The following is a 16,931-nucleotide window of genomic DNA, read 5'->3' as shown; positions in this document are numbered from 1 at the left end:
AAGCCTTTGTTATTCTATTTTGCCATCCCCGTCTGTGAGTGATTCTCACTAAACTGTATTAACCATACTATAAACGTTTAAGGTTACACATAGTTTTGTGTGTTGGTCCGTTATACTTCCGGATGGCAATGTTGTGAACTTCTTAGCCAAGTGCATACTATCTATAGAATGTGCTTGTTGCTTTTCTGTTTGAGTAAGAAATGTCTGTTTCTTCTGTTGGGTGGGTGTGAAGTTTTGGGGAAACTTCTGAAAATGACTGGAAAGGAAAGGGTTAATAAATACCACAACAACAGTTTATACGATACCTACCCAGGGCATAAAAGACAATAGGCCATCCTCCTTGGAAGTCTGTTTCACATCCAAACAGTGACAATAAGTATGATAAAATGTTCCCTAACTCAGCACCTGCATGATAGAATAAAAACATTTCATGGGAGGTCTGAATACAGTAGTTCGCTAGCGACCCATTAAAAAAAAAAAAAAAAAATATATATATATATATATATATATATATATATATATATATATATATATATATATATATATATATATGTCTGACTGACAGTGGGAGTGAATTCCAAGTGATGGGTCCTACTTTATTGAATGATCTTTCGCCAAAACGTTTAAGATTAGTTTTTGGAATTTGATATATTATATATTAATATATTCATCTTTGGTGGAATGCCCAGGCGAGATATCCTTTTATGTCATAGCGGAAGGGATAATAATAATAATAATAAAATATAATAATAATAATAATAATAATAATAATAATAATAATAATAATAATATAATAAAATAATACATAATAGTAATAGTAATAATAATAATAATAATAATAATAATAATAATAATAATAATAATAATAATAATAATAATAATAATAATAATAATAATAATAATAATAATAATAATAACAATATAGTTATATAATAATAATCAGAATAATTAATAATTATTATTTCTGGTAACGCAGGAACATTGGAGTAGGAGTAGTAGTAGGAGTACCAGCAGCAGCAGCAGCAGTAGTAGTAGTAGTAGTAGTAGTAGTAGTAGTAGTAGCAATAATATATTCATGAATTATCTGGCATATAACAACAAGTACACTCTGACCAGCGCCCCCTATTCCAAAGAGGAAACTTGTTTCTTTCTCCGGGCACCAGTTGGCTATTATACCGAGAGCCCCACTGAACTGGACGCTCTGGGAGGAAAAAGAATAGGATTTATTCAAACATGAATCAATTTGATGCCAGATACAAAACATTGAGCATTGCTAAGTTTCTTTTTCATATTGAAATGTGTGACGAGGTCTAGTCACTGGTTTCATGCCCTTTCCCGGTTTAAATTAATGGAACATATAGACAAAAACGAATCCCAAAAGCGGTTTTCTCTCTGATTGCCTCTATACTTATTACTTACTTAATCATGTTCGGTCTTCAACCCCCACCTTACCTTCCATAGGAATATCGTCATTATTCGTTATGATTCAGTCAACATTTTTCTCATTCTAATTTCTTTTGCACATCATAATATTTAATCAAAATTGTTTCCTATAGTTAAAGTATATTAACATTGTGTTGAAGAGCTTGTTTACCAGAAAGAAATATGCATAGCAAGAACTAACAGCTTTTGTGTTTGAGTGAAATAAATCTCTTTTTGTACAGGTTGGGTGTGAAGTTTTGAGGACAATCCGGAAAGTGGCCGGTAAGGAGAGAGTTATAGAGTATAGAGCATCCACCAGACATATCCATTTTTTGCGGTCGGCTCTACTACATTTGCGGTAGCTGTACTCCACGACTAGCCTGCCATAGATAACACAGGACGGTACTCTGTGTAGCCTGCTTCCTTTATTTCATTTCCCATGGTCCTTCGCCGGGTTTCTTTGGGTCTCCCCCGCTATCTCTTCCCATCTGCTGCTGTCCAGTATACCGTTGTTAATGATCTCCTCTCTGTTATAGACAATGGTTCATGTTCTTTGCTGAATTTGCTTGACCTATCGTCTGCTTTTGATACTATTGATCACAATCTTCTTCTCAAACGTCTTGAAATTACTTATGGCGTGTCTGGTGCAGCGCTTGATTGGTTTAGGTCATATTTGTTTAATCGTAAACAGATTATTACTTGATTGGGGGGGGGGGGGTTCCCCAGTGTTCAGTACTTGGACCCGTTCTTTTTGTTTTGTACGTTGGCCCTCTGTCTAAAATCATCAGAAGTTTCGGTCTGTCTTATCATCAATACGCTGATGATACGCAATTGTACTGCGTTTCCAATACGAGAAATTTACAAGAAGTATCAGCCAATAGTAAAAATTGTATCCAAAGTGTTAAGAAAGGATGAATGAGAACAGACTGAAACTGAATGATGATAAGACGGGGGTGCTGTATGTGGGGAACAGGAAGTGGAAAAGTGAAACAGATTTGAAGTTGGGGGATGCCTCCGTTCAACTTGTTGACAAAGTGAAAAACCTTGGCACATTCTTAGACTCTGGACTGTCGATGGAGCATCAGGTTAATAATGTGGTTAGATCTCTCTTTTTCCAACTAAAAAAGATTGCTTCCATTAGACGGTTCATATCTGAGGATGTGACAAAGCACCTGGTTGTATCCCTCGTACTATCGAAATTGGATTATTGTAATGCTCTGTTGTTTGGCGTTTCGCAATACAATCTGAAACGTCTTCAGATTGTCCAAAACAGCGCTGCCAGACCAGTATTCATGAAGTGTAGGTGCGACTCTGCCGGACCTCTACTTCATGACCTGCATTGGCTGCCTGTTGAGAAAAGGATTAAATTCAAAGCTTGTGTTTTAGTGTACCGTTGTCTTGAAGGTACTGCCGCTTCCTACCTTTCAGAACTAATTGAAAGATATTCAAAACCCCGCCCCTTACGTTCGGCGAGTGATTCCACAAAACTAGTTGTCCCTCGAATTCGGAAAAATGCTGGAATGAGATCCTTTTCTCATTTCGGACCCTCAATTTGGAACGCCTTGCTGCAGAGCATTCGTGAAAAAGAATCTTTGTCTATTTTTAAACGTTCGCTTAAAACATATTTGTTTCGATTTTAGTAGATGGTTTGAGAAGCAAGATAGGTTTGGTTTGTGTTGTGTGTTGTGTTGTGTGTTTGTTGGTGTGTGTGTGTGTGTGTGTGTGTGTGTGTGTGTGCTTGTGTGTGTAAATGAGTATGTTTCAGCCAAAGTAATTTGTAATTTAAGCGCTTAGAGTCTGGTGTCTCGGAGTTATAGCGCTATATAAGTTTTCAGCATTATTATTATTATTATTTATTGGGAAGTGACGCTTTATCCAGTCTGGACACATGACCCAGCCAACGCCGCCTTCTTCTTTTTATTTGGCTTTCAAATTGAATTTATAGCAAAATATATATATATATATATATATATATATATATATATATGTATATATATGTGTGTGTGTGTGTGTGTGTGTGTGTATAAATAAACATAGTTTTTGTTCATTTTGTTGGAGAAGGGAGACATAATGATATTTTTAAAAACCTTAAAATTTGAATTTATAATTATTTAAATTCTAAATTCAATTATCGGGGTCTTATTAATAACAAAATAATACATTTTAAAAGGTCAGATCAAGGTTAGTTTTTATTATTTAATTCCATTAGAGAGTTCATATTTGGTCTTTTAAAAATGTCAAATAACCTCAAAATCATGTGGGAAAATATATAATATCAAACGTTCATTCTACCAAATAGAAGTGATAATAATAAAGTTTAACATTTTTTTATATCTTGGCCTCTTTGCACATCTTGAACGAATGGGATTGGGAGGGATCTTCTTATCGATGTTACCCATTATCTGAAAATGGTATTACCTATGTCGGGGCAATTTAAACAAATTAAACAACAATTCATTACAACAACAAAAAAAAAATTAAAAAAAAACAACAAAAAACAAAAATATAAAGAACTTGAGCTTTTATATTGCGCAATATCCACTAAACGTACTCAAAACGCTTTACAAAGGGTCCTAGACCAACAGCAGAACGAGAGATGACGCCCGTTAGGCGATAATACATTTTTTCCCGGCAGAGACAACGGTGTAAACAGCCAGGTACTCATTTTACACCTGTGTACGGTGAAAGAATTTGAGGATAAAGACTGTTCCAAAGACTCAACTATGCGCCGAGCGAGGCTCGAACCCAGAACCTTCTGTTCCGAAAGCGAGAGTCATGCCACCAGACCACATAACCGCAATAAAGGGCAATATCCACTAAACGTGCTCAAAACGCTCTACAAGGAGTCCTTAGCCGACAGCAACACTTATCATGTAGGATAATAATAATAATAATAATAATAAGAAGAAGAAGATTAATAATAATGATAATAATAATAATAATAGTAATAATAATAATAATAATAATAATAATAATAATAATAATATAATAATAATAATAATAATAATAATAATAATAATAATGATGATGATGATGGTGATGATGATGATGATGTTGCTGCTGATGATGATGCTGATGATGATGATATTGATGATGATGATGATGATGATGATGATGATGATGATGATGATGATGATGATGATGATGATGATGATGATGATTATGATGATGACAACAATATCAATTTCCTTACACTACTGATTCCAGCCAGTGTTCTGACCACGTATAACATTGTCACACTCCATCGGGCAGCAGGAATGCTCAATATGTGAAAAATACCATTGGCCAATAGACTTGTCAACACGGTGCCTTTATATCCAAGTCTGTGGATGGAATGGAAGTTGTAAGATGTAATAATAGATGCACTGAAAATTGGGCTAGGATTGTATACATATGAACACGACAGCCACCAAGGGAACTCGTATGTCAAAAAAAGCAACAAAACAACAAAGCAAAAACAGACATATAATCCTCCCTCCACCAAAACATAATAAAACAAAACAAAACGTGTGTTCCCAAACCAATATTAATTATTAATTACGTCCCTCTGACCACGGAGTATTTTTAGTAGATATCATAGACCGGGTAATACGCGCGAGAAAATTGATAATCTAACGTGTGCTGTACACAGGAATTGGATTCAATAGTCTGGTGTCACGTCTCCCAGCAACAGCGGTCATCGTGGTTCTAAACAAAGAAAATCGGTACTGTTTATTCTACATGCTGACTAGAACTTTTCATATGTCTTGTGATCAGAATCTGTAAAAGTCAAAACATGATCAGATTTAAAATGTGTTTTCCTCTGGATACATTTTATGCTCGTCGGAGAAATATTTCATAAGGGCGTCGGCCATTGTTCTGATAGTTTAGAGCCAGTTACTAAGTTACCATGCGTCATTACGAGGGAAGTGACGTTACGACTGCTGAAGCGTATTAGAGGAATCGTACAAGCTTCGCACGACTCACGGCATATTGGGCCCAATCCTGATCTGCAGACATGACTGAATTAGAATGACAGTAGGCGGTAGTGCCGCACGGGTTTTGGGTCTCGAGAACAGGAACACCAGGAACACAGCTCAACCAGGAACATTTACTAGGAACACGTTCATGGTCATGTTCCTGTTACTGTGTCAAGTGTTAACAAAAAGATGTGATTTGGTGAGGTGAAGGTTTCAAAGTTTATTCAATCTTAGGCTTTCGCCAATAAACCAACAATTTGATGACAACATACATGAAGGGTGAGGAATGGTTCAGTCTACGGGCGAAGAATGAGACGAGGAGCTGGGGATTGGCGGACGTCGTCTCTGTCCGTGTATGCATGTGTGTGTGTGTGTTTGTGTGTATGTGTGTGTATGTGTGTCTGTGTGGAGAGAGAGAGAGAGAGAGAGAGAGAGAGAGAGAGAGAGAGAGAGAGAGAGAGAGAGAGAGCGCCCGCGCAAACCAGCCTACGTCCCTCCCTCCTCCCGCTCAGTCTGAACCTCTCGTCTGTCTGTGGCTGAAACCACAACCACGAGTACGCACTCCGTACTACTTAGGACATGACTGATACGAAACTCTTCGACCAGGAACAGGTTCTTCTTCTTCTTCTTCTAGGTTCCATGCCTGGTCCAGGCTTCGGATACTGCATGAATTACCTCTCTCTATTCCTCCCTGTCTCTTCCTTTTTAAACAGCTCTTGGATTGTTAGGTTGGTGAAGCCCTTCAGTTGGTCTATGAGTGTTTTTCTTTGTCTCCCCCGGGCGCGTTTACCAGGTATTTTTCCACAACTTGCCAGGTATTCATTCTTATCTTTTCTTACTATGTGTCCGAAAAAGGATAGTTGTCGATCCGCTATTAAGGGCATTAGTTTCCTTTGTTGGTATGTTTGTTTTAGCACTTCTTCGTTCGTTTTGTGTGCAGTATACGATATTCTCTGCATCCTTCTCAAACACCACATTTCAAAAGCTTCAATGTTCTTTTGTGTTTCTGCATTTGTAGTCCAGCTTTCGCATCCGTATAATAAGATTGGCCACACGTAGCACTTCAAGACTCGGAATCTAATCCCGAACGACATCTGTTTGTTTTTCAAAATGTTTCCGAGGTCCATGAAGGCCTGTTTGGCTTGAGTTATTCTTGCTCGTATGTCTCGGTTACATCTTCCATCTGTTGTCACTATTGAACCTAGGTATTTAAAACTTTCTACGTTGGTAAGTTGCTCGCCGTGAATCGTTATATTGCAGGTGTTGTTGTTTTCGGGGTTTTTCTGTATTACCATGCATTCCGTTTTGGTGATATTCACTTCCATTCCCTTGGCTTCACTATCTACTACCACTTTGTCAACAATCTTTTGAAGTTGGATTTCTGATGTTGCAACGAGTAACGTATCGTCTGCGTATCTTATATTATTTATGTTGTGACCTCCTACTTTTATTCCCTCCATACTAGTTATGCCCCTCATGATTGTTTCTTGGTATAGATTAAACAGATCTGGTGAGGCAACACACCCTTGACGGACTCCTTTCTTAATAGGAATGGAATTTCCTGTAGAGTTTCCGATTTTGATAGATGCCTGCTGGGTGTAGTATAATGTTTGCATGAGTCTGAGGTCTTTCTCATCAGCGCCAATGGAGTGCAGTTGTTTTAGTATTTCTTCGTGGCGTACTCTATCAAAAGCTTTTTTGTAGTCGACAAAACAGAGGTATAGTGGGGTCTGAACCTGTATAGCTCTTTCACTTAAAACACGGAGGAGGTATATTGCGTTCCTTGTCCCTCTGTCAGGTTGGAATCCATATTGTTCTTCTGCGATTTCGGGGTTAATCTTATTCCTTAGCCTGTTGATAATTATACGCAACAGTATTTTGTTGATGTGGCTTATTAAACTTATAGTTCTAAAATTTTCGCATCTGACTGCACCTGCTTTCTTTGGTATTGCTATGAAAATAGAGTTACAGAGATCTTCTGGAATTTTCCCAGTGTTGTATATATTGTTGAATAATATGTGAAGTTCATCAATCGCTAGATCTCCTAGGCTTTTTAATACCTCTACAGATATTTCATCAGGGCCTTTACCATCCCTTATTCGTTCCATGGCATGTTCAATTTCACTTTTGGTGATTTTTGGTCCGCTTAATGGTTCTTTGAATTTCAGTGGTGATTCATTTCTATTTGGATCATTGTACAGTTCGCCTATGTATTCTACCCATCGGCTTTCTATATGTTGTTCTTCAAATAGCAGTTCCCCTTGTTTGTTCTGGATACAACTTCCTGCTGCTTTGCTTTTCCCTTTCCCTGATAGTTCTTTTATTCTTTGGTGAGCTTGTTGGGGGTTGGGTTTGTATTCTCTTTCGATTTCGCAGCATTTCCAGTCTAGATAGTTCTCGTGTGCCTCGATGCATTTGGATTTAATGTGGTTGTTCAATGTTTGGTATTCTGCAGACCCTCTGTTGCATTTTCGTCTTTCTTCAAATAGGTTTAGAATTTCATTTGTCATCCATTCCTTTTTGCTGTTTATTTGAGCTATTGGTAAATGCTTTTCTGCAGTTGCTTTGACACACTTTTGGAATATATCAAATTGTTTTTCACATTTTTCGTTATCAGGTTCACTTTGGCTTTGTATCATGAGTGCACTTTCAAATTCTTCTCTCATTTTTGTTTGTATGGCATTGTCTTTGCATAACCCGTAATCCCGCTTTATTCTACCAGCTGTTCTCTGAATAGCTTTAAACTTTATTCTTACTGTACAAACAACTGGGACATGGTCACTGTCTACATCGGCGCCTGGGTAGGTTTTGCAATTTAATATGCCATTTCTGAATCTTGATGATACTGCTATAAAGTCTATCTGGTTCCTTGCTCTGTCCTCTGGTGATTGCCATGTCCAGGTTCTTCTTGGGTGTTGTTGAAACCAGGTGTTTGAAACCATTAATTTATTTGTTCTACACCAATCTGCCCAGATGTTTCCTCGTTCATTTCTGTCTCCGAGTCCATGTGGTCCGATTATGTCACCATCTCTGCCTCTGCCAATCTTAGCATTTAGGTCCCCCGTTACCATAAGGACTTCTTGTGATTTACACATTCGTTTTGCTTTGTCTAGTGAATGGTAAAACTCTGTCATATCTGCATCTGTCGCCTCTTCTGTTGGTGCATAAACTTGAATAATATTGGTGTCAACTACAGGTCCTCTTAGCTTAACCAGCAAAACTCTGTCTGAGATTGCTATGTGCCCTTTGTAAAATTTGGTTGATTGTTGTTCTAAGATCATCCCTACTCCTTTTTGGAAAGAGGTTCCACCACTCCATATGATCTTATACGTCGTGTTGTTTTCTTGTTTTGACATGGTTCCCTGCTCTTTCCATCTCATCTCTGCCAGGCCAAGAATATTTATTGTGAGCTGTTTCATTTCTTTTAGAATGTTAGTTAGTTTTCCTTTTTGGGCACAGGTCCTGCCATTCCATGTCCCAATTTTGGTTTTGTCACATTTGTTAAATTTATTTCGCCTAGTAACTGGCTGACGGTTCGGTGTGACCTGACGAACATCACGCTCCCAACCGATGAGGCAGCAGTCTTCCGTGAAAACGTGCTCCCCTTTACGCTGTCACCGTTTAACTTTTTGGACTTATTCATGCAGTTAACTCGGCAAAGTTACAAGAATGGTTTGCCATTGCCTATTCTTGTCGCTCTCTGCAGTTGGCCAGCTTGACCTGTTACCGTTCGACACCACGAGGAGGTTGCAGTAGGGCTTGATGATGATCTATCTTTGCAGACTTGGCATCATCCATTTGTCGAATAGGAACAGGTTACGGAACAGGAACAACGCCACCAGGATCACAATCGTAACAGGAATATGAAAATGTTCCGAATGCCCGGCGCTAGTAGGCGGGAGTTTCATAGGGAAGGGACACATCTGCACATACTGTTTTGAAGCCCATTGATTGCTCAATATTCCGAATGCGATTACTTTCTACAAGCATTATTTATAACAAGTCACATGCCAACTTTTTCTTCCCCCCAAAAATACCCTTGTACTTTTGGTTCGCACACTTTTCCTCATGTGACCATCGCTTCGCACACATTTTCATCGGTTCGCACACTAGTCATTCAAACCTATAACTCGACTCTATCACAAGAACCTTAACATTGTTTGATGTATTTTATCTAGATCCTGATCTCTAGAACCATATTTATGACGCTTAGTTAGCTATTTTATCGAAGGGAGTATTTTAAACACACACACACACACACACACACACAACGTAGATAATCACCGATTTCGTGATTTTAGGAAAGTAATTTGGGTTAAATAAAGCGAAAAAAAACTGCAACCTTATTTTTCTATCTCAAGAACAAGAAGGAACACTGGTTGAGGCAATTAAATACTGTGATTGTGTTATTCCCGCATTTAACGCATTGAAACGAATTTCAAAAATCTAGGTCAAAAAAAGTGTGTGGATCGAAAGTTATGATCGGCTGTGCGAATCTTGTACAATTACTCTACCCGTTTTGTCAAAAGTTTGAAAAAAAGCTTAATAATCTTGATCACGGAATAAAAAACGAAAGTGTTTGAAGCGCGGCTTGAACCCAGGACCTGCGTGCAATGCCGTGACCACTCGATCACCTTGCCCCCCTCAAACCCTACCTAAGAATGCAAAAATTAGCAATTTCATCGGTAATAAAATACGTCACAACTCGAAGGTTGAATATTAATGCCCACTGAGCATCTTCTAAATTAGAGAAGGGATATATAGAGGATTCTTTCTAAAAGATATTTTGATCAATTTTCTGTTTTGCTTTTTCAAACGTTATTAATATTTTTCTTTACTTCTCTTAGAAAGCTAGAATAACAAAATAAACTTCTGGAAGTCCCATGTTTGAGAGTTTTTGACAAGATGAGGGTCATTTTAATCGATCGTTATTTGAAGGACTAATTTTCAGGCCAAAATGTTAAATACGTGTTTGTTTGTTTGTTTGTTTTTATTGTTGTTTTTTTTTTTCAGATTACTTATTCCACAGTCTTACCTTGTTATAATGATCCCTAGTGGCACTTGGGCAACGTAATATCCTATAAAAAATGTAGATACCACCCAGCTTTGAACTTCAGAATCCCATGAGAATTTCCATGGCTGAAATATTGTAAACGTGAATGAGGTGCTGTTCAAATTTTAAACCGCGAATTGTAATAAAGGTCTCAAAACGATACAAAATTGGGATGAACTTGATGCTTAAATTTGAAATTTAAGCTTAACTTATAAATTTTGCTTTCATTGAGGAGAAAAACTATTTTTTTTATTAAATTTCTAATTATAACTGCATTTTTAAAAAATTAAGTTTTCTTCATCTTGTTTATTCTGACACAATACCAGATTGATGCGATGGATGATGAATTAATCAGTAGGTTTTTGACCAATAAAAACGTGGGATTTTGACCGTAGCCATCGTTAACCTATTAGCCTGACACTAGAACCCTCCAGGACTGGCAGTTTGACGTCTTTTTTTAATTTTGTGTAGCGTCTATTGAGTTGTCGTTAGTAGAGCTCAAGGAAACAAGTTATTTCATTGGTTGAACTATTGAATACAACTCACGATTTGTTTTCTTTTGTGGCAAAAGAATGGCATTTTGACGTCATTTTTGGTCAGTGTCAAGCTATAACTTTACGATGGCTAGGTTTTGACACACCGTCAAGCCTACTCTGAAAAATCATGTAGATGCTGTGCGCTTGGCTAAGGAACTCACGACATTGCCATCGGGAAATCTAACGGACCAGAATTAGCAATAATCATGGATGTCAAAATTATATGACATTAGCAGCATAGTGGTATGGTGACTCTTCTTGTAACAGAGTCCAACGATTAAAAGGTGGTCAGTACTGGATAGTTTGCAAAGTTCCCAAATCTAGACCAGGCGTTGTGTTATTTTGTAAAATGCTTCACACACGCCATATAGCTCGTCGTGTGTAAATTAATAACAAGAAATGAAGTGGGTAGAAACGTGCCAGAAGACAATAGAAAAAAAAATGTGTGGTGATGGGGGCTCGAACCCACAACCCTACTATTACGACAATCCCGCCTTGCCGCGAGAGGGACGCTCCACAGTCGACGACCTCCACCATTCCAAAAATTTAAAAAAATTGTTGTGCCGTGGGTTCGAGCCTGCCATAGCAACGAAGTTTTTATTTTCTATTGTCTTCTGACACTTTTCTATTCACTTCATTTCTTGTTATTATCAACAGAAGTGCCTTCTCTTCTCACTTGTTTTGTGTAAATTAATACCTTGATACAGGCTGTGAATGAAGGACATTGTGAGAGTTAGTTAGAAAAGGACACTTAAAAGGTGAGTTGCACTATATGAAATAAACTTTTCTAAGCAAGATGAAACAATAAAAATGCGCTATTTAAATGTGCATATTTATCTTTTTATTCATAATATTATTGTCTGGAGGCCTCTTGATTAGACAAACACACTCACATTGTGCTCTTTCTTAGTGGCCTCATGAGCTTTGTGGGGTCCAGGGACATCAATGGAACTGCTGGTGTTGGTGCATATGCCATTGGTGATGTTATTGTTGCTGTTGCTGCTGCCATTGTTGTTGTTGGTGGTGATGTTATCGTCGTCGTTGATGTTATTTTCCCGAATCATACAGACCAAAGCGGAACTCATACTGGATTGACTGGCCATGCACGAACACAAGACCATACTTCCTATTACGGAGATTGCCAGTCTCCAGGAAGGCCATATTCATTCTATGAAAAGAAATAAGTTGATCTTTTAACTCTCCCCTTACGAACTATAGGAAAATCGTCACATTCGTTACGATACAATCAACACTTTTCTCTTTCTGATTCCTTTGTGCACCACAATATTTAAATGAAATGTGTTTATTATAGCTATAAAAACTTGATACTGTCTTGTAGATCTCATTTTGCTGAACCTTTTATGTAAGGAATGTACTTCTTGATTTTCTGTTTGAGTAAGAAAAATATAGTTTTGTGCTGGGTGGGTGTGAAGTTTTGAAAATTTGCTGGTAATGAGAGAGTTAACCTGTTTTTAAGAATTTTTGACGGAAAACCTCGCGAGGTCCCAGGTTTAAGAATTTTTGCAAAGATGAGGGTCATTTAAATCGATCGATATTTGAAGGACGAGTTTTCTGGCCTAATTTTTAAATACGTGTTTGGCAGTCATCTGGTTAACGCCAACCGTGAAATTTGTTCAAATCATGATTGCTCCCATTATCTAGTTAAAGTTTCAGACGTATTTGTCTCCAGTGATCAATATTCATCATGAATCAAAGTTATTTCTCATTTTGTGATATAAAAAAGTGGATTCATTTACAATTTTGAAATGCATAAATAGAACATAAGGCATTGCTCCTATTCATGTATGAGAAATCCGTAAAATATATATTTTTTTAAATTCATGATTTTTAATATAAATGGGATATTTGTGCATTTCAGCACAAGGCATTTGCATGGCGACATATCATAACTTCCCCTTTTGATTCTTTATAACCTGGTTTCTCATATCATAATAGGCATACCTTTATGCGAACCCGTATCATTCTCTAAAAGAAAGTAGGTGTTCAATAACATTCAATCCGCTCGCTTCCTGACAATGAAGGTCGTGTTGTTGTCATTCTTTGAGACCACCATGCATTCGGTTTATTAATATTTAGTTTCAGGCTCATCTCTTCACTTTTGTACACCAGTATATCTAAAATTTTCTGCACGTTTTCTGGAGAGTATGCCATCATAGTACCATTGTCTGCTTATCTTATGCTATTCATATTCTGCCCTCCAACAACGACGCCGTACCCATCTTCAATTTCTTTGAATATTATTTCACTATATATGTTAAAAAAACATCCGGTGATAAGACGCAACATCGTCTTACTCCCTTTTCGATGTTAAAGAAGTCCAATGTTTCATTATCAAGTTTGACACACGCTGTTTGATTCCAGTATACGCTTTTCACAATTCGAAGGTCTTTACTTTCTACACAGATCTTTTCTAAGATTTTGAAGAGCGTTTTGTGTTGTACTGAATCAAAAGCTTTGGAATAATTAATGAAGCATAAATAAAGTGATTTTTGTTTTTCGATTGACGGTTGCATTATTGTTTTCAATGTAAAAAATTAATTTACGTACCCTTTTCTTTAACAAAACCAAACCGCTCGCCACTTATCTCTGGATTTTGAACATGCGAAGTTGATTCTGCTCTCTAAGTGCTCAACTTATTTCTTTACACTGACTTGGTGGTATCCCGACTGCTGGTATATCGGTCTGTTGATGTAACTATGTAACTTTGTGCGGTCTATGTGGTCTAGTGGTGTGACACTCGCTTTTGGATCGGAAGGTCATGGGTTCGAGCCTCGCTCGGCGCATTGTTGAGTCCTTGGAAACGGCTCTTTACTCACATTCTCTCACCGTGCTCAGGTGTAAAATGAGTACTTGGCCGTTTACAGCACTTTCTCTGTCAGAAAAAAAGTGTAATATTGCCTAACAGGCGTCATGTCTCGTCCAACATGTTAAATGTTACAGTTGGCCAGGAACCCCTTGTAAAGCGCTTTGAGCACGTTTAGTGGATATTGCTCTATATAAAAGCTCAATTTTTATATAGTGGATTAACAGTTAGACTATAATCTAGATATTGACGATAAGTGAGTTTGAACTGTGATGTAATGGTCTAAGGGAGATAACTTTTCATGTCACCTACTCACATATTATTCCGAGATAGGTGTACTCTCTCGGAAGTTGTCCCATCTGGATGACTCTCTTCTATCTACCTCTATTTCTCTTTCTTTCTCCATCTTATAATTATAATCTTATGATGTGATCCAGGATACTTCTACTTCTATCTGTGGGTCCTTCTATATATTATGTTTTGGGCCTCACTTGTCTGCTATCTTAGGACAAAGCGTAATATGTGGTGATATCATTTCATCTCAAAATTAATTTTTCGTTTACAAATAACCTAATGTTTATTACATGATAATAATAATAATAATAATAATAATAATAATAATAATAATAATAATAATAATAATAATAATAATAATAATAATAATAATAATATAATAATAATAATATAATAATTAATAATAATAATAATAATAATAATATAAATAATAATAATAATAATAATAATAATAATAATAATAATAATAATAATAATAATAATAATAATAATAATAATAATAATAATAATATAGCGCCCATTAATCCACTGACAAGTGCTCTATGGCGCTTTACAACCACTCAGACTATATAAACTAGTATTCACACTAGCACGCTCACACACATACACCCGTACACCCACATACGGAAACTTCTCCGCGTCCACATACGCAAACTCTTTGTCATACACATTACTACCCTATTAAAACATAAAACATATAAATTGTCGAAAAAACGCTCTTCTAAATAATTCGGTTTTCAATATCTATTTAAAGGTTTCTAAATTTTCACTATTCTTAGTATTATAAGAAAGGGAATTCCACAACCTGGGCGCAGTCACTCCAAAGGATTTGTTGTGAAACAGACTTAGAGGGTACCTCTGTGTCAGAAGAATAATGCTATTAGATCTTAGCGATCTGCAAGGTGTATAATGAAATAAAAGATCATTTAGATTGGGTGGTGTCAGGCCATGAATTGAACTATCACAAATACATACAATCCTTAACTCAATGCGCTGCTTCACCGGCAACCAATAAAGAGTTTCCAGAACAGGGGAGATAGGATCGTCACGCTTTGATAGCCTCACCAATCTCCCCGCCCTGTCCTGAACATTATGCAATCTTTGAGATATTGTAATTGGGACAAAAATGAATTTGAAAAAAAAAAATAAAGCTAAGTAAAGGCATTTCATGGGCTCTTTGAAGTAGCATCCTTTCTTTTAAAAATATAGCCTTGTGGAGAACATTGTGCTTATTTGAGTCAATAAAAAAAATTGTACGGCGCACAACTCTACTGAAAGATTTGAAAATTAGAAATGTATTTTTTACAGATAGATAAACAGATAACTTGATTTCCTTTTATAATTTAAGGTCAGTTTGAAAGTTTGTTTAGTCAAACAGATATCATGAAAAAATTTACCGACGACACTAACACTCTCAAAATCAACCAATTTCTACACTGTAAAAAGTTGTCAGTTTGGCGTTTTTAAGCAAATCGTTGCATTCGAAATAATGTATTCACTTAATTACTTTAAGGATTTCAGACCTACACTAAGTTTTCAACAGCTTTCATCTATTAATGACATCAAGTATTATTATTGCCCCTTTGATGCTTTCAATGTGATTGTTTCGGGTTAATAATACCCAGGTTTAACTTATGGCCACACCCTCAACTCTATCTGTCCAGTAGAGTCCTTAATTCCGTTGTGTTGTTGATTTAGCGGTGATCCGTGTTGTTATGTAGTAATGTCTTCTCATTGCTTGTATGTTTGTGTGTGTGCGTGTGTGTGTGTATGTTGTGTGTGATGTATAGATAGTATGCGCTTGGCTAAGAAGTTCACAACATTGCCACCCGGAAGTATAACGGACCAACACACAAAACTGTGTGCAACCATGATCGTTTATAGTCAGGTTAATACAGCTTAGTGAGAATTACTCATAAACGCGGATGGCAAAAAACAATAACAAAGACCTGAGTGACGTCAACTTAGAACTATCTATAGATAGTATGCAGATGACGTCACTCAGGCCTTTGTTATTGTTTTTGCCATCCGCGTTTGTGAGTTGTTCTCACTAAACTGTATTGACCAGACTATAAAAGTTCATGGTTACAAATAGTTTGTGTGTTGGTCCGTTAAACTTCCGGATGGCAATGTTGTGAACTCCTTGGCCAAGCGCATTCTATCTATACATGTGTGTGTGTGTGTGTGTGTGTGTTTTGGAATGTGGTTGCGTGGAAAAAAAAAGGGGGGGGGGGCGGGGTGTCCATCAAGTACAGAAATTCCTGAGCGAGGAGGGGGGAGGGGTGTGTTTGCTAGGAACTGTCAGATTGGCATTTTTCAGCAAATCGTGGCATTCATACTGATATTATTCACTTGATCGTATGAAGGTATTCGGATTTACAGAAATTTTAAACAAGTTTCACTGATTACCAACACCAACTAATATGACTGCTGATATTACTGTTGTTTTTATGCCATAGATGTGATAATTATTGCCCTGGAAAATATTTAGTTCAACGTTGTCGGCAAACTGTCAATTGGGTCGGTCTAGCTCGATATTTTTCGCGTCTGCTTCAGATTTTCATTTGACCTCACATAAGTTAAGTAAAGGGGAGACATTCGGAAAGCTCCTACATCTCCAGTATTCTTTCAATTTGTATTTTCACCGCTGATCTTTTGTCAGGCGTTTTTTTATTCAATTTGTCATCACATAGAAGCATTTTAAAAACTCTAGAACAAAACTTGATAGATTTGTGAAAGTTTAAAATTTCCTAATTTGACCATTGTTTTGATTCTCGGCCGCCATCTTAATTTGTGAAGTATTGAAGGTAGTGCAAAGCACTCCCAAGTAAAGCGTGGTAATG

General features: G+C 37.0%; 1 protein-coding gene across 1 annotated transcript in view; it reads right to left on the bottom strand.

The window, feature by feature from the left end:
• Nucleotides 1–16,931, bottom strand: part of LOC144976165 (sodium-dependent phosphate transport protein 1-like) — a 47,591-nt gene that overhangs the window by 19,279 nt on the left and 11,381 nt on the right. The window contains exons 3-7 of the mRNA XM_078920346.1: nt 11,864–12,357; nt 10,417–10,520; nt 4,616–4,745; nt 1,114–1,201; nt 310–405 (exon numbers count right to left, since the gene is read on the bottom strand). Coding sequence (XP_078776472.1) covers nt 310–405; nt 1,114–1,201; nt 4,616–4,745; nt 10,417–10,520; nt 11,864–12,091 — 646 coding nt within the window. The 5' untranslated portion in view covers nt 12,092–12,357. The remainder of the gene's footprint in view (nt 1–309; nt 406–1,113; nt 1,202–4,615; nt 4,746–10,416; nt 10,521–11,863; nt 12,358–16,931) is intronic.

The sequence above is a fragment of the Berghia stephanieae genome, chromosome 7, assembly GCF_034508935.2.
Source record: "Berghia stephanieae isolate SIO BIC M18660-M18661 chromosome 7, UCSD_Bste_1.3, whole genome shotgun sequence".
Lineage (NCBI taxonomy): Eukaryota > Metazoa > Mollusca > Gastropoda > Nudibranchia > Aeolidiidae > Berghia > Berghia stephanieae.
This window is presented reverse-complemented; position numbering and strand designations above follow the sequence as displayed.